The 22,022-nt window shown below is 35.6% G+C and overlaps 3 protein-coding genes across 4 annotated transcripts; 1 reads left to right on the top strand and 2 right to left on the bottom strand.

Annotated features, from left to right (window-relative positions):
• Nucleotides 1-1,940: 1,940 nt before the first annotated feature.
• On the bottom strand, nt 1,941-6,522 carry LOC111006881 (uncharacterized). Its single transcript, XM_022278977.2, has 2 exons — nt 3,329-6,522; nt 1,941-2,697 (listed from the first exon to the last, which is right to left on the bottom strand). Exons 1-2 carry the CDS (start codon nt 6,186-6,188, stop codon nt 2,168-2,170), a joined length of 3,390 nt encoding a protein of 1,129 aa, XP_022134669.1. The 5' UTR covers nt 6,189-6,522; the 3' UTR covers nt 1,941-2,167.
• On the top strand, nt 5,802-12,967 carry LOC111006883 (kinetochore protein). The gene is made up of 9 exons (XM_022278979.2): nt 5,802-5,941; nt 10,196-10,413; nt 10,669-10,734; nt 10,999-11,145; nt 11,513-11,626; nt 11,722-11,811; nt 11,901-12,023; nt 12,143-12,372; nt 12,550-12,967. Exons 2-9 carry the CDS (start codon nt 10,245-10,247, stop codon nt 12,559-12,561), a joined length of 951 nt encoding a protein of 316 aa, XP_022134671.1. The 5' UTR covers nt 5,802-5,941; nt 10,196-10,244; the 3' UTR covers nt 12,562-12,967.
• A 120-nt stretch (nt 12,968-13,087) lies between these two features.
• LOC111006882 (short-chain dehydrogenase TIC 32 B, chloroplastic) lies at nt 13,088-17,933 on the bottom strand. Of its 2 annotated transcripts, none has more exons than XM_088125040.1 (8): nt 17,447-17,933; nt 16,806-16,989; nt 16,553-16,632; nt 14,724-14,877; nt 14,545-14,623; nt 13,781-13,868; nt 13,610-13,656; nt 13,088-13,492 (listed from the first exon to the last, which is right to left on the bottom strand). In XM_088125040.1, exons 1-8 carry the CDS (start codon nt 17,625-17,627, stop codon nt 13,310-13,312), a joined length of 996 nt encoding a protein of 331 aa, XP_087981166.1. In that variant the 5' UTR covers nt 17,628-17,933; the 3' UTR covers nt 13,088-13,309. The 2 variants fall into 2 exon arrangements, with proteins under 2 accessions (XP_087981166.1, XP_022134670.1); XM_022278978.2 differs by having other exon boundaries at nt 16,758-16,989; nt 17,447-17,931.
• Nucleotides 17,934-22,022: the final 4,089 nt, after the last annotated feature.

The following is a 22,022-nucleotide window of genomic DNA, read 5'->3' as shown; positions in this document are numbered from 1 at the left end:
AAATTTGTATAGAAATTTTGGAAACAAAAACAAGTTTATTGTTCTCCAATTTGTTTCAACATAAATAATAATCTTGTTTCATCATTCTTGTATCGGTTGTTGGGAGCCATGCAATTTTATCTTTCTTTATTAAAAAATAAGAAACATAAACAAGAAATGATAATGTAACCAAATGGACCATAACTTTCTCGTGTTTCTAGGTTTATTGAAAAACTTAAGCATTTAACAACTATTTATGTTTTTTATTTCTCATTCTTTAGAAACCTTCCCAAAATTGAACAAAAAAAAAAGTTGGTTTCTTGTTTCTTGTTTATTGTTCTCATTAAAAAAAGAAAAAAAAAAGCTTCCTTATTTTTCCAATAAAGAGATGAAGAACAAGAAATAGTTACCAAATGCAATTATATTTTTGTTTATTAAAAAAAATGAGACAAGAAAACAAGAAAAGGGAACGTTATTAAACGGGTCATTAATATCATACGGGTAATAAAACATTAGATTAAAACATATAAAAAAGGTTAGGTACTTTCATTTAAAAAATAATTAAAATTTGTTGACAAAAAAGAGTTAGATTCTTTAATTAACATATTTAGAGACGTGAATGTCTAGGATACTTTTTATATGAAACCAACTTGATGATTAACAAAACTCTACCGACTCATCAACAAAGTCTTTTTCTTCCATGCGACATACCCACATGTCTAATATATTAAGAATAATAACAATAATTTACGGACACATCAACTCTCTATAAACGCCAAAGCAAGCATAGCTCAGCGGTAATTTATATATATCTCCAATCATGAGATTGTGAGTTCGATCCCTTACCCTCACATGTTATACTAAAAAAAAAACTCTCTATGAACTAATTTTAAAAATATTTTTCAACAAAACGACTTAATTGACAAATTTAAAAACATTTGAGTAGAATGTAATAATTAAAAAGGTTAAAAGACTAAATTGAGAATCATGAATGTATAACTCATTTTATTAGTTATAGGTTGATATTAAGTGATAATTTTTTTTTTCTTTTAGCAATTTAATCCCAAAAACAAGGATGATTGCACAGCAAGGAGATAAATGTAAAATCATAAGCCTTCCTCTCTCCTCCACTACCGCACATTGTTCCTCTCTTTCACAATTGCAAAGCAAATTAAAGGCAATCAAATCATCCGATAGAACCTTCCAACATGCACACGCCCACCAAGCCTTTAGCCCTTTTCCAAAACGACGCAACTTTGATGATCAATTATTCACTTATAATTTGACTTACCATCCAACCATTCCAAATATCCCCTCCCCACTCTCATCAATTAATTCTTCCTCTCTCCTTCTTGACGTTGACGTGTCTCTCATTTTTTTTACGTGTAATCAAAATACTTGACCGTTCGATGAAAGTCCATATTGGCAAGGAAATAGAAAAACTTGACGTTCGATGAAAGTCCATATTGGCAAGGAAATAGAAAAATTCGAAAGTATGAAGTGAACGATACGATGCTTTCATTGATATTCAGTTTTTTGATTGCAACTGAAAGTAAAATTAAAAAGTTATTTATATCTAAAATCTGAAGAGATAATATGGTATTATTATCTAAAAAATGTGGAAATATATAGAAGTCAGTTGCCCCAACACTAAAGACCTATTTGGAAACGTTTCAGTTTCTTATTTCTCGTTTTTAATTTTTTAAGAAATCTTGATATCTTGCAACTAACTATACTTATTCTTTTTTTCTTTTTTCATTTCTAATTTGTTCCAAAATATAAATAAAAATATGTTTAACCACACCTGGATTCATGACGTGGAGTCTTGTAATTTATTTTTTTTGATTAAAAATGAAGAAACATAAACAATAAATAGGAACAAATATCGTAAGAAATCAAGTTGCCTTTGTTAATATAAACCGATTAAATGGCAATAAAACAGAGTTATGAAAGACACCATAGAAGAAAAATACATCCTCCAAAGTAATAACGAATTTACACAAAATTTTCTTCCTTTTTTTTTGGTCCATATATCAAAAAGGAAGGGAAAAAAAGGAGGGGATCTAAATCCTTTACATTACCATTTCTAATTATCCCAAAAATACATTAATTAATCTTAATCTTCCTTCCTAATGCTTAAATCAGAAGCTAATTATAAATTGAACTAAGAAAAGAAAAAGTAAAAATATCATTGATTGCGTGGAAAATACGCGCCCGACGACGACAGCGAAGCGTAAGAGCAACGGGACGACTCCTGGAGGGGCAGCGACAAAAGCATCTGACTCGCAGGAGCCGTGGAAGAGGAGGACGAAAACGACGTCGCTGTGTCCAAGCTTGTCGCGTTGCTACTGTTCCTGGGCGGCTTGTCGGCGGCCTCCGCCGCTGTCGGCGGCTGGTCCTGCCGGATCTCGCGTAGTAAAGCGGCCACGTCTTTCATCGTCGGCCGGTCTTCGGGGCGGTCGCTGGTGCAGAGGAGGGAAATTCCGAGGGCCTGCAGGATCTCCTGGATCTGCGGGTCCGGGTGACCCTGAAGTTTCGGATCCAATATCGAAACCGGGTCCTTTTTCTTCTTCAGATGCTCCCTCACCCACTGAATCACGTGCTGCCCCTCCGCGAATGACGAGTCCGCTGGCTTTTTGCCCGTTATTATCTCCAGCAAAACGACGCCGTAGCTATACACGTCACTCTTTTCTGTGATCCTCAACATGCACCCGTATTCTGCAGAATGCCCAATCATAAATAGAGCCTTCAAAATCTTCGAATTCATAGATATAGTATAAAGTTCAAAAAAGAGAATAACGTTACGATTCTTGGCACTTATAATTTGTAAGGTATGGTTGTAAATATACCTATGTTTTAAAATGAAATTTATTAATTTCTTTTGCCTTTCACCCTCACACTAGTCATAATCCTATTAGTTCCATTTCCTTCTTATCCCTCAATTTACAGTACACCCCTTGTAGCTGACAGTGACTCTACAGTCCACAAACAACTTGCAATTATTATTTTTTTAATAGGGTATATTAATGTAAAAAATGAAAGATTGCGGATAAAAAAACCAAAGTGTTTAGATATCTTTTGGAACAGAAAAAATTCAAAACAAACATATTCAAACTTCTAAAATACAAGAATTAAGTACACAAAAGTACAATCTTTTTTATATACTATTGTCAATAAGAATATAACCCAACAAAAGGTTTAATTTCTCCCACTTGCTCTAATAAAGAAAAAGAAATCTGTAGAAATGTAAGGATTACAAAATTTATCGGAAAATCATAATTAATTTTTTTAGATAATATATGATAAAGTGGAATTAATATGCAATTATAGTAATTAATTAAGGCGTTACCAGGTGCAAAGTAGCCGTAAGAGCCAGCGAACTGGGGGTTCGCTGAAGACGAACCGTTGTGAGCATCTTCAAGCAACCGGGCGAGCCCAAAGTCCGCCAAGCACGCCTCGTAGCGATCGCCCAACAGAATATTGTGCGCCTTCACGTCCCGGTGCAAGATCGCCGGCACGCAGTCGTGGTGCAAATAAGCCAATCCCTCCGCCACCCCCAACGCTATCTTGAATCTGCTCTCCCACTCCAGCCCCACGCGCCCACTTCCCTCGTGTAGTAACGCGCCCAAATTCCCATTCGGCAAGTAGTCGTAGAACAGCAGTTTCGTCCTCCGGTTCGCTCCCCACCCTAGCAATCGGACGATGTTCCGGTGCCGGATCCTTGCCAATGTAGCGATTTCCGATGAGAATGCCGCCGCCGAGAACTTCTCTGATGATCGGAATCGCTTGACGGCGATCATCAGACCTGATGATGGGATGCAGGCTCTGTAGACGACGCCGGTCTTGCCGCGGCCGATGATGTTGGCCGGCGTCAAGCACTTGATTACGTCGGAGATTGAGAGATCGAGCTTCTGGTACAGAGTCACTTCCCAGCCTGAGCCAAGCTCCACGTCGCTGTCGAAGCCGGCTTCTGGATTTTCGTCGCGGGACCCATGGGAGCATCCGCGACATGAATGTTTGTCTTTCAGAATGATATAAACTGCCGCTAGTAGCAGTGCGCAGGCCGTGCACAGTAGCACCACCATGGCCACTCGAGCCGCTAGCGTGTGGCGAGAGGCTCCGCTGTGGTTATCGGCGTAGCATTTTTCGCCAGAAAAGCACAAGTCCGGGTTCCCGGAGAGAGCGCTCAGAGGAAGCTCCGTGAAGAATGGCGTCTCTGGTACGCGTCCAGAGAAATTGTTGTGTGATACATTGAGGACTACGAGATTTTGCATGTCCGCCAGCATCTGGAGGTCGCCTGAGAGCTGGTTGTAAGAGAGGTCCAACGACCCGAGCTTGTCTAAATTAGCAAACTCCTTCGGAAGCTCGCCGGTTAATTGGTTTAAGCTCAGATTGAGACCAATTTCAAGTGAAGGAATCTTGCCTAAGCTCGGTGGAATGTTCCCCGAGAGTTGATTGCCGCTTAAATCTAGTAACTGTAGTTTCAAGCAGGAACCGATTTCAGTCGGTATAGGCCCCGAGAATCGATTGTTTGAGAGAACGAGTTTCGTGAGCGAGTTGAAAGATCCAAAACTCGGATTCGGCGTCCCTTCGATTAGATTATTTGAGAGATCAACGTACTGGAGGAAAGAAAGCTGGTTGAATTCTTCTGGAAGAAATTTTGCTAGGGAGTTGGAATGCAAATCAAGGAATGTCAAGTTTCTACACCCGGAAATCTCCGGAGGCAACGCTCCAGTGAGGCGATTGTTTCCGAGGTCCAGGAAAATCAAGTTATTCAAATTCCCAATCTCCGGCGGAACTTCTCCCGTGAGCCTATTGTTACTCGCTCGGAACCGAAATAGAGACGAACAGTTACCTATTGCCGGCGGTATCACGCCGGAGAGATTGTTTGAGAGGAGCAGAAGCTTGGATAGCTTTTTCAACTGGAAAATTCCCGTCGGAATTGAACCTGTCAACCCGTTCAGTGATAAATCCACGGCCTCCAGATTGCGACAGTTGGAAATGGTGGGTGGAATACTTCCCTCGAGCTTGTTTTGCCACAAGAACAGCAATGTCAGATTGGTGAGATTTCCCAATTCGGAGGGGATCGTACCGGTGAATTGGTTATTATCAAGCTCGATGTGAGTGATTCTCGGACAGTTTCCGATCTCTTTGGGGATCTCACCGGATAATTGATTTACACTCAGTTGCAATTCTTGGAGCAACGTTAAGTTCCCAAATGTTGAAGGAATGCTCCCCGTCAGGGAATTAATCGAAACGTCGATGACTAATAACTGGTTACAGCTACCTAGCTCCGGCGGTATAACGCCGACCAAATTGTTCTGCCATAGTAGCAGACTCTGGAGATTTTGTAACCTTCCTAACGAGCTTGGGATTGAGCCGGAGATCGAATTCTCGTAGAGAAAGACATTTTGGAGCTCAGTGCAGTCGCCAAGTTCATGAGGTATCTGGCCGGAGAGAAGGGCAGTATAAATTGCCAATGTCTGAAGCTTCTTGAGGAGGCCAAGACTAGACGGAAGAAAGCCCGAGATGCTTGTTTCAGCCAGACCCAGGGTTACCAAGCTGCTGCAGTTTCCAATTTCTTCCGGCAGAGAACCTCGTAAGTTCTTGTTCCCTCCAGCTCTAATCACTTCAAGCTGTTTCAAATTTCCTATGCTATTGGGAATTTCACCGCTCAACTGATTGTCAAAGAGAATCAGCTCCTTTAAGCTTGTGAGATTCCCGATCCCTGCAGGAATTGACCCTTCGAGATGATTCGAATTGAGGCGAAGATGTTCGAGATTTAGCAACGCACCTATTTCAGTTGGAATCTCTCCAGTGAGGCCATTGTCACTGAGGTCCAAGGTACTCAACTGACTAAGAGCACCGATCTCTTTCGGGATGGAACCAGTGAGATTTGCTCCCGGCAAGACGAGCTTATTCAAAGATGACAGTGAAGAGAAATTCGATGGAACTTCACCAGGTAAGTTCACGTACCTCAATACTACTTCCACTACTTCTCTGTTGTTGTTGCAAGTGATTCCAAACCACCCACATGGCGTTTCGTTGTTGGGGTCCCAATTACGTAGCACCTCGTTTGATCCATTAAAACTTAGCTTCCAAGTGAGTAGAGCTTGACCCTGTTCGTTAATGGCGGAAGTTGTGAGAGGGAAGACTGAAAAACAGAGAATTAGGATAGCTGAGGGGAGGGTCCATGAATTTACAGGCATTACAACTACACTACAAACTCCAATGAGAGAAACAGGAAAGTGGGTTTGAGCCTAGGGAGTGCCAAAAACAAGAGAAGCCAAATCATGTCTTGCGGTCTACGATGTCTTAAATTAGGTCTCTATAAACTATAAGCAAAAAACAATTCAAATGCCCAGAATCCTGGGATCCAAGAAGAACAGCTAGGCCATGATGGGGGTGCAGAGGGAGATGGAATTTTTGGTTGGCGTTTCCTTTGCAGTTTTTTATTCATAAAGAGGAGAGGTGGGCGGAAGGTGGAAGACTGTATTTTAAATTTTAATTCAAAGAAGTCGAAGAGAGAGAGAGAGAGAGAGAGAGAGACGGGCACAAATCACAATGACGGCAAGTGACTTTGCACACTTAACAATTGTCCTCTGAGAACTTTTTACAAACAGTTATTCGGCCTAATGGGGTGAATTAAATGCCGGATATCAAAAAAGTTGGGGGATTTTGTCACCTGGCATTGCTTTCAGCCAACCAGGTCGTATTAACAATTATGGCCCCCAAGTCCAAACTTTATGTGATAGCGTTGTTGCTGCTAACTATTCCCAAAAATATGAGTGATTATTTGCTTTCCTTCACGTTTTTATCCTTAGTAAGGCTGATTTTTTGGGGGGTTGTTTTTTCAATTAAGATTTAGTGCAATTATGTTTTGAGTACAGTTCTACAAAAATGATTATCCTTTATTATTTCTTATTTGTCTTGTAGATGGTCTCTTTTTTAAAACAATTGAGGTTTTTGTTATTGGTACTAAAATATCTCTCTTGTTGGGCCTTAGTTGTCCACTGGCTTAGCTTCCCCTGATCCATGCTATTTTCTACAACCTCCTCCAAAAACAAATAAACAAATCCCAATTCCTTCATTTCCATTGGAAGAGAAAAAAAGAGAAAAATATTGGTCCAACTTTATCCTCTCAAGTTTGGCAATATTAGAATCAGTGATTAACGGATTTGAATCCTTAACCATTCACATGGCCAAACCCTAAATCTAGGATATATGAACAGATCTCGGAAGGGAAGACAGAGGTTTGGATCTAAGAATTTATATATAATAGGAAAAAAGATGCTAATGCCTGTGAATCTGCTGCATGACCCTGTTTTATTTTACTTTATTTTTGTGACAAAATGATGAAGTGAAATTCCACACAGGGAGGTTTTTCAGTAGAAAATTTGAAGGTGTCATGTGATTTTGGATAGAATAAATAAAAGGCCAATCCAATCCAAATTTTGGAATCACAATTTGGATTTTGGGTTTTATTATAGAAGGAAGTCACCCTCCTTGTGCATATCTCGTGATCATGATGTGGATTTATGTTTATTTTAATCACTCTGTTTATATTTTATGTTTGTTTTCTCCTCCAAGTGGGGGTCGGGGGTCATTTTTAAGGCCAATAAAGCTTGACTTGGGACAGCCTTTGGTGAATCAAAGTCTCTCTCTCCTTTTGTACTATTTACTGTCATTTCTTCATGAAATCAAATTTTGAAAAGGGGAGCAACAGCCTTCAATTGATTTTGGTTTAGATGTGATTAATTATGAGTTCAAAAAGAAATGATCTTGAACTATTCTCTTTTTCTTAGATATAAAGTGATTTAATTTCTATTCAGGGAATGCATGTTTTAAACTATATTTCCTATGGTGTGGTCTAATGGTCAATAAGGACCAACCTAAATAGCAAAAGGCTTAGAGTGAATGGGAACTTCAAACCATAGTGACCACCTACTAGGATTTAATACCCTACAAGTTACTTCGACAACCAAATGTAGTAGGGTCAGACGGTTGTCTCGTAAGATTAGTCGAGGTGCGCACAAACTGGTCCGAACACTCACAAATATATAAAAAAGAAAACTATATTTTTGCATAACTCTATCTAGAATTTGGGTAAGGCTGGTGTTAGGACAATGGTCTTGTCAATATGATTTCCTAGCTCTCTTTGCATCCATGTAAAAACATGGGATGTCTCAATAATTGTAAATTTCATGGGGGAATTTCAAATTTTCCATTATTGTTTTTGAGACACGACTAAGATGGTTTGGAGCTATGTATCTTGAACTCTCATGCAATCATATAAAATGATGTTGCTTTATAGTTAGCTAAAAATCAAATTCATACCTATTTGTACAGGTCATTCTCGACATGCTTTGTATGAAAGTGGGAGATTTGAATTCTAGATGAGAAGTTCAAATTAATTAAGATTTACTTTATTAGACTGTATTAATAACAATTTGTCTTCAACTTATTAATCTTTTTGAAACCATTGCATGTATCAACTTGAGAATTGATTTATAAAATTGGAAAATCAAAAGTCTAAAATCTGATTGCTTGTTTTGGAGCAATAATTGAGCAAACGTGAGATACAATCCCAGTGATAAAATTAAAAATTAAATAAAGGGGAAAAAAAAAGATGCCCTCAATTATATGAAATATGAATGGTAGCTGCTTGGAAGTCAAACAGTTCACAGCCAAGTAACTTTTTTCTTTTTCCCTTTCTGCGTGGATGTCCCATTTTGGCTCCACACCATACCTCATAAATCGGAAAAATGTCCTTAATTACTGCATTTATATGGGATATATTTTTTAAACTCTGGCCACTAATTATTTTGTCACATAATTAGTTTAATAATGGCTAAATTATACCGATCATTGTTGTACTTCACAGTTATTTTTATAGTTGAATTTATTAATTATAATGGTTACGTTCTTGTAATTAATCCGTATAGAAAATTGTAATGGGTGATTCATGATATATATGAGAGGACAATTATCTCCTATGAGGTATTTTGGGTGAAATCAAAAGTAAAGCCGTGAGGGCTATGCCCAAAGCGGACAATATTATACTATTGTGGAGATTCGGGGTACTTGGGATACCGTTCTCCTTAACAATCTAAAGCTATATCATTACAAATTAAAGTAGATGTATAAACTTTAAGCTTTTAAAATATATATAATTGAAATTATGGAACAGTTTTTTTAGTATTGAAAAATGTTGTTTTACCCTTATTAAATTGAAGGATTTAATAATTCGTGTTTTATTTACAGTTTTAGAATCCTTCATTTAAAAATGAGAAATGAGAAACTACCATATACATATATTTCTAAAAGAACTAGAAACAAAATATTATTATTATTTTTTATAGCAACTTAAATTGAAGATTTACTAGGTAAACCTTCTATATATAATTGGGAAGAGGAGGAAACACTAGTTCTTAAAATATTTTTGACAAGAATCGTCCTTCCCAACTTGCTAAGAGATGGTGAACAACGTCAAGAGATCTCTTATTGTTATAAAATACATCAAAGAAAAGATTCTTTCCTTGATGGCTATGCATTTTTCTTCTTCTTATGGGTTTTAATCAAAAGGGTCTATAAATTGACCATTCAATTCTTTTTAGGTTGTTTTTTAGCCCTTGGCTTTTCTTCTTTCGGCTCTCAAAATGGAGAGTTTTAGATTACATTACCAATCAACTTTTGTTTTCATTTTGTCTCTTTTGGACCAAGCTTCAACTTTTGCTTATATTATTATTGGCCTTTGGATGGTAAGTCAAGGTAGAAACTTACACCTTTTTCTTTAGGTAAAAACTTCCACTCATTCCTATCATTACATTCATATTATTCAACCAAACATGCTTTAGACTTTTCCACATAGAAAATTATAATAAAAAACAAACTTTTTATTTTAAAAATTTTGACAACAAATTTGTTAACATCATTGCCACCAAAGGTGGAGCTATGAATTTTTTAGAAGTTCAATCAAATTTCACATTTTAACTTTATATATATAATATTTCAATTTAAAATTTTTAGGAAAACTTTAAAATTGGGCTTCTGGGCCGACATAACATTTCAAATGGGCCGGTACAGTTTCGGCACAAAAAGCCGTTGCTTGGTTAGCCCAAGGCCCAATGAGATGCACTTAGAATTCTTCGGATAATCATTTCATAACCCATTACCCACATCGTCGTTCTCAAGGAAGAAATTTTGAACTTTGAAGCAAATTTGGCGGGCGAAGTGTGTGAGCAACTCCTCTGCCCTGTGAAAGAATGGAGAACAAGGTGGAGGATTCTATTCGCGTGAAGATGGAGTCGCTGCGAATGGTTCGCGAGAAGGAGATTCCAGTTCAGCAGCAAAAGATGGAGTCATTTGCGGATTCGTTTCGCAAATCTCTGGAATCGATCACTGTAAGGTCGCGAGAAAATGCCCTAAGTCAAGGTGAGGTATCTATCCCTTTCAATTTACTCAGGAAAGAGTTGATACGAAACCGTTTTATTGTGTCCGGTAGAAAGATGTTGTCGGTGGTAGAAGTGTTTGTGGAGTCACCATTAGGGTTTTGGGATGGGTGGGGCGTGGCGATTCCCTTAGTCAAAATGAATGTAATTCTAGAGGGCTGAGGAGGTGTAGGTTCTGGAGTGGCAAATTTACTTTGAAATTTCCCATTTCATCCTTAATTCTTTTTCGAATCCTCAGGGAAACTGGGGGAACTGAAAGCGAGGCTGAGGGAGGCGGAAGATGAATTGGTTAAAGCTCTAGCAGGTATCGGTTTTGACTATGCGACTTCCGTTTAACGCTGCATGAGGTAGAACATACTACACCGTTGAAGATTGAAATTGATTTGAAGTGACATTTAAAAATTGAGTTATGTTTGAACTGGATTTGTTTATAGAATCTTTTTCAACGTTAAGTGTTTTGGGTTTGGAACAAGTTGTAGGTGAAAGGTTGCTGTTGGTAATGTTCATCACTTTGAAATTAGCACAAATCGTAAGTGCTTGTTACTATTTTATTTACATATTTCTGTAGTGAAGACTCGTAAAGAGGCCAAACGGCTGGCAATCACCGATTCCCTTGCAGCTTCAAAATCTAGAATAGAAGAGCTGAGGAATACTTTACAAGATTGCAAAGCAAAGAGGGATGAATATTCTACAATTATATCTCAGCAATCCTTAGGTAAACTATGTTTGTAAACTTCATTTGTTTTACCTTGCCCTCATGCTAGTGCTCACTCTTAGGTCTGTTTTTTTTGCTAGCCGCCCTTAAATCCTTTCAGACCTAATATTTGTTTGTGCAAACTTCACATGAATCAAAGATGAATACGTCGTTACCAACAATTTGGATGCATCTTTTCTCAGCATTGCTTATTACTTTAGGTTGCTGGGTTTATGATATTTTGATGCATCTTCCAGCCAGTAGCTAAATGTCTTCCTTGAAAGCCAATAGTAATGCATGCTGCAATGTGCAATCTTAACTCCAAAATCCAAATGCAGTAGCTCGATGCAAAAACTGATTACTTCTCTCTTTTCAATGTTATCAACAGCTTTATCTTCATCTGAACACAAGGAAACCCAAGAAAGTGATTGCAGAAGTGAAATACAAGAGGCTATTTCTTGGTACAATAGGGTTCTTGATTTCCATATTGAAGGAGGACGTGGTATGATTATTAAAGTATTTTGTTTTTGAATAACCTTTACACTTTTTAGTGAAAGCTTGGGACTAATTTCCTAACAAGTATTTTCGGCATTTCAGGGGTAAAATTCTCTTTCAAGAAAATCAATATTAACATTCCTGATAAAGAATATTCTTTTACCATCCGTCATGCAAGTGATACTTATACGTGTAAGTTATGTTCATTTAATATATGTTGATTTTCCATGCTCATTATCTTCTAACAACCCGGGTTTTTTTTTTCTTTTTAAACTTTTCAGTGTTAGATTGTAACCCATCCTTGCAAGATATTCAAGACTTGATACATGAACTGAATAAAACAAATGGTTTATTCAAGTTCGTTAGGGTTATGAGACAGAGGTTTCAGGAGATTGCAGCAGAAGGTACCCATTGAATTTGTGACTTTTCGTTAGGGTTATTCAAGTTCCTTTGTGCTTCTTGCAGTTGGCTAGGTTGAATTTGTTCTGCATTCATTGTTTGTTTTATTTTTGTTGTTTGGTAGGAGTTGGGGCCCAGGCATTGTCTCTGCATCAAGACTCAACAATAATCTCTGTGTCAGCTCCAGGTTTGTCATCATCAACTGACAGAAGTGAATCTTCAACTCAAGAAATTGATAACCAGGTTCGACTTGAGGAAACTAACAAGCACTCTAAGAAAATTCTATCTGGAAAGAAACCAGCTGTCCTATCCCCTGGATCTGCATTTTCTTTGCGCCGGTCTCCTCGTTTTAAGGTGCACTAAATGTTTGGTGTCTGCTGCTTATGATTTTGGATTCTTTTGGTATAATGATATTAAGAGAACACTGAAACTTCTATGCATTGCAAGTTGTTTACTTTATTTTTGTTCTATGCACATTACAAAAATGTTATTTAAGATGCAATTCCTAACGAAATGCATCATGTATTGCAGGTCAGGAAATAAGGATAGAGGTTACTATTGAACATGTATTAGATTGACGGGCTTAGCCTTGCTTCATGACGTGATGAATTGCTTCACAACTGACGTTTATGTGGGGTCCTGTTCTCAACATTTGCCAGAACTTCTCTGACCGATGTGAATGCTCCATATTTAAAAATTGAAGCCGAAGAAGATATGATTGTGTTGTATGCTCATTGTATCTGATCTTTAATTTATGTGCATTATTTTACACGAGGTTATGATTTGATGTATTGCATGGTGTGATAATCGCAATGGTATAAAATGCTTAGTATTTTGATCCTTCTGATCTACATGTAATGTTTTCATGACTTCATTCAAACTTAACGTTAAAGATTGTGCAGTTGCTAATTTACTAGTGAAAGCTTAAAGGTGGAAGTTCGCGTCTCTATGGAGTCGAGTTGGTTCATACAGATTTAAGAATCACTTTTTTTTATAGATACGTTCGCTTCATTTATTTCCATTTCAATTATTGTCTGCTATGTTGTTCTTATTGCAGATAATTTCCTCGTGAGAAAGAAGAATACATTACGCTGGCTATTTTTATTATTTCAGTTTACTGTAAGTTGAGCAATACATTATTTGAAAAGGCCTGAAGGGAGAATGATTTTGTAGCCCTTGTATCTTTCAGGTATTCCTTAAATTGATTTTCTATCTATGAAACTGTGAAATAACAAGCTTATGTACGTCACATCTAAACCTGGAATTTATACAAATGTTGAATAATATTTGGTTAACTGGCCGGTTTACTTAGTCGTCTGTGGATTAAATTGTGAGTTTTAGTCCATAACTTTTGTGCTTCTAACTCATCACTGGCTAGGGCTGAGCAGTTAGTCTCGTTACAGTCTGCATAAAATTTTCCACTCTTTCCTTCTGTTTGCGAACTCAGAGCAACATAGCACGTTGTTGATGCTCCCTGCATAGCCATTCATGTATTCTGTTAATTAAGTACCAAATCATGAATAGGAAATGTTTCTTCTTCGTCTGGGGGGTTATGGAGAAATGGGAACTTATTGCTTATGCTTAATCGCACCTGACTTGTAGTTTTTAGCAACTTTGATGCCATAAAGAACAAGGAATCTGCACAGGGAAAGTCTGAGAAGTCAGTTTCTCTCTTGCTTATGTTGAAGGGTGAATTTTACACTAATCATATTGCATAGGAACACATTAATAGTGAAACTGCAGGAAATAATATGGTTCTTACCCGTGATAAAGCCCTTGTGAGCTCTGATGATTGCAGTCTTTACAATTCCTGGATGCACTGCATTAATGGTGACTCTGGCATTTCTTGCCTGCCAAGTTCCACCACAAAAAACCTCTGGGTTAGTCATTGAAACCTTTTCCATTTCTCATTAAATTGCTCGTCTTTCTTGGTAGCTATTAGCTAGCTAGTTATTATGAGAATTTGAAGGAAAATGATACTTTTAAGTTGGGATGAACAAATAAATTCGAAAAACTGATTGAAACCGACTGACATTGGTCAGTTAGTTTAGACCCACATATGGTTAGGTCGGTTTTCAAAATTAAAAAAGAAAGCCGACTCGTCAGGTGGTTGGAGTGGCCGAAAAGTGCCATATGGACTTATTATTGAACTTAAAAAAAATGCTCCTCTCACCGTTTCACGTTAATATTAGTTGGTTGGTACAAAACTTATAATATTTTTAGTTTTTGACCAACCAAAATCGAATGGTCGGTGCCACAATCAACACTGATTGATCGATATTAACTTTTTTCTTCTTGATAATTTGGAGTCGGAGCTTTGCTCATGTGCCTATCCCAAGGCTTGGACTTAGGAGACATAAAAAGTTTTTGGTATTTAACTCACCGAAAGGTTCGAACTTAAGATCTCTAAATCAGTATGACCAAAAGATCTCAAGTCCTTCCCAATTAGATTGTTCCTTAGGAGTCGATCGATATTTACTCTTAGTTTGAACTTTTAAGAATGCGAATGATATGAGATAAATATACCTGAAGTTGTCTTGACATTTCCTTGGCATGCAAAATATTGGCAAGTTTTGACTGAGCATATGCACGAGTGCCATTATAGCTGCAAATGAAACACTTGCATATCTGTAAATCCAGAACTCTGGTATTTCTTTAATAGGAACAGAGTCAAAATTAGACTAAGAAATGTTGCTGGACTGTACTTGTTTGGGTTGAGCATTTGGCCAAAGCGTAAACCATCTTTCTTCACCCAGCAATGGATCACAGAAGACACGTTAATTATCCTTCCTTCTATGCCTGTCTTGGCTGCTGTTTCTATCATTTTCTCTAACAGCGTCTCTGTCAGAAAATAGTGCCCTGCCAGGAATAAAAAATTATATTTATTTTTTCTATCGAGTTTTTTTTCTAAACCTTTTAGTTGAAGATACATACTCTTAGCTAATCTATCAGTTGAATACTTTTATCTTTAATGATAATTTGAATTTCTTTTATTTTATATTAATACAAATTTCACGTATAAAATTGAAGGATTACGTGGTAAGAGACTTTTCAAAAAGTTTGAAACACCTGCCAAGCTTGTTAAAAGGCAGTTTTTTCAATATGGAAGGAGGGGGTCAATTCGTTTAAAGAAGGGAAAAAAAAAGTGGGTCAATTCCATTTATACAAGGACGAGGTCTATCATACGTTAAAAGCAAATTTGTTTATTCATGTTATCGACGAAATTTTATATCTTTTTAGCCAGTCAAAAATATCCTTTGAATATATTGTTTGAAGTATTTTGAACAACCTATGACTCAAGGATTAAAATTTTGAATCTGAATCTCCACCCGTGTTGAACTCAAGGAAAAAAAACAATGACAAATATTTTTATTCCATTGAAAACAATTTGGGTACGTAGTTGAAATTAGAAAAGAATTTAAGGGCCTTACTCGCAAAAACCATCTCAAATTCACTCTAATTTATTTTACAACTTTTAAAAAAATTATTTTAACTAGTAAACTTCTTCTTCTCTTTAGTTCAACAATATGTGGGGCAGAGATTCAAACCTCTGACTTTTTGTTCGATGATATATATTTTTAAGTAATTCACCAGTTGAATTACGTTCAAGTTGACTTTTTAACTAGTAAACTAAAATACTTAGAAAATTTGTTAACCGAAATTAATTTAACCAGTTAAAATGTTTATAAATCTCTCCCCAAAGTTTTTGAACTCCTACCCCACCCTTATTTGAACTATAAACAAAAAAAAAAAAAACAAAGAGAAATTCTTATCAAACTCAACTTTAGAACTATAAACAAAAAAAACAAAGAAAAATCCTTATCAAACTCAACTTTATCTTTACTAACTATTCTTGTTATTATGACAAGTACGGACCTAAACATAGCTCAATATTAACAAATTAAAAAAATCATACATTTGAATTCACACACCATATTTGAAATTTGAATAGTAATTCAAAAGAAAAATAACATGGGACTGAAAGAGACGGATGGAGCGGGTTGGTGGATCGGGGCCCCGCCCCGGGTTTCACTTCTCTTAAAATTAATTTGGTTTTGGTGCATATTTTCCCAAGGCGGGCCCCGCCGCCAGATACGCCACCATATATTGTTGGTCTCGTAAATATATGGTTTTACACCTGGTCGGTTTGTCTTCTTCCTTTTTTTTCCCACCGGAAAAAGGAAAAAAAAAAAAGAAAAAAAATTCCAAAATGGACTTAATCCTAATTCATCACTTTCAAGCGGGATTAACACTTTGTTTATATTGGTCAAACTTTTATGATTATACTAATTGTGATGGAGCTTCAAACGCAACCTCCCCTCCCTAAAACACAATCTTTAAATTTATTGATGTAACATCCAAATTCCATTGATTTAAGATAAAATATTCCAACCTGGTTATTTTTTCAAATTCTTAATACACATGAACTCAAGATTTAATTAAATAATATTTAGCAATCAGAATATAATTCAACTGATTTAAGACATATATAAATTGCAAATTAAAGTGTGGGAGGAGATTGAGGAAAATATACCCAAATAGTTTGTGGCAAATGTCAACTCGACTTTGTCTTCAGAGAACTCCAAATTCTTAGAGAAGACTCCAGCATTGTTTCTGCACAGATATATATATATATATATATATACATACAGAGAGAATTTTATTTGATTTAATTTTGGTTTTCCTTTAAAAATAATGTGAAAAATAATGGATGAGAGAGAGAGACGTGAGAGACTGACATGAGAATGTTAAGAGGGAGTCCAAGAGCAAGAAATTGATTACAGAACCTCTGAACAGAAGCCAAAGAGCTGAGATCAATCTCACACACAATAATCTCAGCCTCAGGGGTTTCCTTTTGAATCCCTTCTTTAACTTGAGCTGCCTTCTTCAAGTCTCTTGCTGCCATCACTATTCTCACCCCTCTCTTTGCCAATACTCTTGCTGTTTCTGCTCCAATTCCTGAAGTTGCCCCTTCAAAACCCAACCCCAAAAACAATATATATATTCAAGAAAAAAAATTATAAAGAGAGCCTCAAATGAATAACCACAAAATAATAAATTCCCAGAAAAAGAGTCCAAATATTTCCATTTTTCCCAAGTAATTTTTTAGAATATTATATCATAAATACAATACAAGAGTGATGTCTGAACTTATCCATGCAAAACTTAGACAAAATTTACAGAAAACCTCAAGTTTCTCAGAAAAAAGAAACTCTTTGAGCCACCAGATTTTTGCCTCTTCCAAACTTCAAGAATTACACATCAAATTCAATAAACTCTTTGGAGCCAAAACAACGACGTTTTACAAAGATTTAAAGCACTTCAAAAATTAATTTGAATTCAAAACTGAAAAGACATTTAACGTGAAAATTAAAATTCTGTCTAGCCATGCAAAAAGAAAAAAAAAAAAAAAAGACTGTTGAATTACCAGTGATTATAGCAGTAAGAGGATGAGAAGTGGAAGAAGAAGAAATAGAATAATTTTGAGTGACTTGTTCGGCAGTGGAGTTGGAGCCATATCCACTGGGGCCTGCGATTCCTGCCAAGTATCGTAGCGTTTCCTTCATCAGTTTTCCCAAACTTAGAATTATGGAAACTGAAAATACCATTCTTTTTTTTCCTTTTTGTTTGGTTTAAAAACCCAATGCCCACTCGCCTCGCATTAATTATAAATATATAAATAAATAATATTTTAAAAGAGAGGAAAAAAAAAAGGAAAAAAGGGAAATTTTCAGGTAGCTTGATGACCATCCTATCGAGATGGTTGGTCACAACTGTCAAGTGATGTTGTGGATGTCAGTTTATCATCAGCTACTGTTCCTGTCGCATGATTGGCTCAGAAGAAACCTCCCCAAATCGAGCGGTCCATCATCCTCCATCCAAAAATAAAGTTTAAAAGTTTAAACACATAATGGAATTAACAGGTTCGACTTTGTTTTATTTGAGTGTTCGTAGTTATATCGTTGGTTTTGATTTATATATTTTGGATTCCTGTGATGACCATTTTGATTATTATACGTAGAATTTTAACAAAAATTTTATATACAATAAAAACTATTTAATGCATATTTATAATTATATTTTAAGAAATTTTGTGAATGAAGTGTCATACTAAAATATTAATAGAAATAAATGATCATTTTCTTTACAAGAAACAAAAACAAATCTTTTGAAAATTAAGTGACTAAAATAAATAAAAATTTAAAATAAATAGACAAAAATAAATATTTTAAAAATATAGGATTGTATTAATAAGTCACTGAGATTGTTATTGCATAATTGGCTGAAGAATCCCTCCAAATCAAGAGGTCAATGATCAATAGTTGAAGAAAATAAAAATTAAAAACAATACTTCCCTATACATATATTGGTAGTAGTAGTCCTCATGAACTTTTTAATGCAAATTTGTTTTTAAAAGTTTAAAAATATTTGTCAGACGTTTATATATATTAAATGGAATAATAGTAAACACTAAAAATAAACTACATCAATAAGTCAAACAAAAAAAAAGTGACGAAGTGTGTTGGAAAGCTTTTATTTTTTGGCAAGCATAAATACACCATACATGTATATATAACTCTTTTTTAGAAGGCTAGAAGTTCAATCTCCATATTTCTACGTCTGTATATATAACTCTTTTTTAGAAGTCGAAATTTCAGTTATATTTGCTTTCTTTAAAATTTAATAATGATTTAGGAAGATGATTGATTGGAATAGTGTTAATTAGGGGATAGAGGAGGAATTAATGTGAGCTATAATGAAGAGAGATCAACACCGTCCGTTTGGTTTGTCTTTATTTTTCATAATTGATGTGTGTCCTCATTAGATGTTTTCCATATTGTGGTTAAGACTCACGAGTGGAGTGGCCCTTCATATGTCAAACCAAAAGGCCATAGAAACTCCAACAACAAAAGAAAAAGAAAAAGTTTATTGGCTGAGATTATGTCAAATTGGCTTCTGCCCTTCGATTGTTTTTCAAGTAATTTATGCCAACACCCCTAATGATATTATGCCCTTTTCAAACCTAACCACTATCATCATCTTTTCCAATTTTTGGTAGATAATATATGTTTTAATAAAATTAGTTCGATTTTTGCACCTCAATTACTCAACTTTTATATGTTTTTGTTTAGTCCTTAGACTTTGCATTTTAGTAAATTATTTAACAAGTACAAGATAACATGAGTACATATTTTCTTGTTCATTTACGTGATTAACTAATAATGTCGATTGTACCTAAATATTTGAATTCATGTATAGAAGACTAAATGTTGGGTTTTCAATAAAAAGAAAAGTGTTAATGAGTAAAATAGTTTTTTTATCCAAAGTTTGAGAACTAATTATAGAGACGAATAAAATGGTCACCTTTTTAAAGCGTACAAAACCATAACAGACGTTTTGAAAGTATAAAGATCAAAATAAACAAAAGTTAAGACTACATAGACCAAAATAGACATTTTGAAAATACAATGACTAAAATAGGTCTCCTGAGGAATGACTCGGAGTGACAAGAGCCTTGGGCCTTACGTATCACCTACCATCAGGTGCTGCTTGCTAGTCACTGTGTTACTCAATTTAGGCAATGAGTCCAGGTTAAAGGAATCCACAGCGTAAGCTACACGGTATCGATTCTAGAAAATTTAGAAATGACCAACTATTTAAATATCTAAATTAAAAATTCCTTTTAAGTTTGGTAAGGTAATGTCTACGTATCTTGATAATTAATGACACAATTTTAAAGTTGATGGGATCTTGGGATTTCAATATATATGTGGTTTTTTAATTCCCTCCAACTCAGCAATCTTATTCTTATTCATGGCCTTCTCCAACATGCATGCGAACTTTAGGTGTGAAACCAAACTGATTTCCCACACGAGTGCATCTAGAAACCTACTAATGACCAAATATTCAAAAAAAAAAAATTCTAAAAAAGAAAAGAAAAAGAATAATGGGAAAATTAATTAATATAGATAATATTGACAAGAGATTTGATCAGGTGATGAGTAAAAAGGTGGCATTATAATAGATTACATTGGAGACAAGAATGCTTTTGCTGCATGCGACTTTTGTCCCAAAAATGGGTCAATTCCCTCATCCTTATATGCTTTGAGAAATGATGGCAAATGTTGCAACTTTGACAGACCAAAACCCTACCACTTGAGCTTCACTGCCTTAGCCCCATGCCCATGGTGCTGCTGTGCTGCCAAATATACTCGCCTAATATATGCCCAATGGATTTCGGACCCATCCTGTTTCCCAACTTGCAAACATTCCCTCTCTCTCTTCCTCATCTTACCGTAAAATTTTCGTTTCAATTCTATTTCTAGTCATCTTTCGTGTTTATTTCATTTTGGTTGTTAGGTGCTCTCGGATATTTTGTGTATAAGAGGAAATATAATTTTGGTTGTTATTGTTAATTCTTGCAGTGGTAATTTCGTAAGAACAACCTCTAAATTCATTCTTCGAAAATGTCATACCTAATCACTATTATGCGTCCGTCTATTCCTAGTTTATGTTAAAATGGTTCTTTTAAAGTTTAGGGACTAATACGTAATATTTAAAAAGTTATAGAGAAAAATGAAATAAGCCACTGTTTTACAGCAAAAGTTTAACAAATGAGTTGTGATAAATTTATATTTTTTTTAAGAAAATATATTATTCTTGACAAGAACCTTCTCCACAACTCTTTGTCTAGTGTGTTACATCTCACACATTGATGTGATCTCTTGTTGTTGTTGGAAGTCTCACATGCATGTGGAATATTTGTTTGGCTCTCCAACTAATTTGGTGCCTTGGCTTTCTTTTCCATTTTTCCTTTGCCATGCGCACAATAAAATGTGCAAAAAGCAAATGGATTTGATTGATTTTGGGGGAAATCCCACTTTGTATATTTTTGGCTTTGCTAGACAGAAATAATATATTGTACATGCATTATTCATATGTGTATATGCTATGCTTGTTGGATACAAAAGCTGATCAACTCTCATCATCACAATTTCACAACAAAATGTAATGCTCCACATACTAAAACTTGAGCCTAAGAAAATTTCAGTTTTATCATTTCAAATCTGGTGTGTTTTTCAAGTTTGTCTTTGCATCTTATCCTTCTTTTTTATTGTTGGTATACGTCGATCACGCTCGTGCGTTCTTACTTTGTTTAGATAAGATGTTCTCAATTGATTGGAAAAACAAATAGTTCTATTTCGTTTTTTAAGAGCACTTCTCTACCAATGCTGATTACTCATCAATGAAATATTTTCTACTACAAAATTTTGACGGATGGAAGAAAGATAACACATTGGGGGAGAGAGAAAAAAACTATTTTTTCTTATAAAAGAAACGACATGGACCAATAAGAGTTAGCTCAGCCAACAAGGATGAGCTCTATCACAAAACCATTCAATCATCTTTTTGATAACACGCCGTGATTTGCGGGACGATTGTAACCACTCCTCAACCGCTATCGGAAGTTCAATATATCTATTAGATAGAGACGCCCCCCTTCACTTTTCAGATACACGAAATTATTCTTTCGAGACTGACTTAAGCGTCGAATCTTTTTTCTTTCTCTATGTAGGTTCCTTCATATACGTCAGCCACCTAAGTCCGAGCTTCCCAAAGTTGGTAGTTTTCAAGATCAAAAGGGAAGGGAATGCGTAGCAAGCCTTCAACTCTTAGTTTAATTTTAATCTATAAACTTTTGGTAGATATTATTTTAATTTTTGTTGTACCTCTAGATGTTAAAAATAAATATGATCATATTATATGTTATTTAATAATTAATAAAAAGAAAAAGACGAAGAAGTAAGTAGAATAATTCAAGAGATTCAACATGGTTTAGGTGGAATTAGAACCTCAGACAAAAATGATAAGATTATGTTTTTTTATTTAATATTTTTCACTATGATAAAATCATTCTAACTTGAAAATAAAATGGGAATTTGGTCCTACAATAAAGAAATAATGTCTGTTTGACATTGTTCTTAAGAGTTGTCAGTTGGTAA

The sequence above is a fragment of the Momordica charantia genome (genome assembly GCF_013281855.1).
Source record: "Momordica charantia cultivar OHB3-1 chromosome 6 unlocalized genomic scaffold, Mcharantia_2.0 BLBB01000006.1, whole genome shotgun sequence".
Lineage (NCBI taxonomy): Eukaryota > Viridiplantae > Streptophyta > Magnoliopsida > Cucurbitales > Cucurbitaceae > Momordica > Momordica charantia.
Note: the sequence above shows the minus strand (reverse complement) of the source record. Positions and strands in the feature narration are given on the sequence as shown.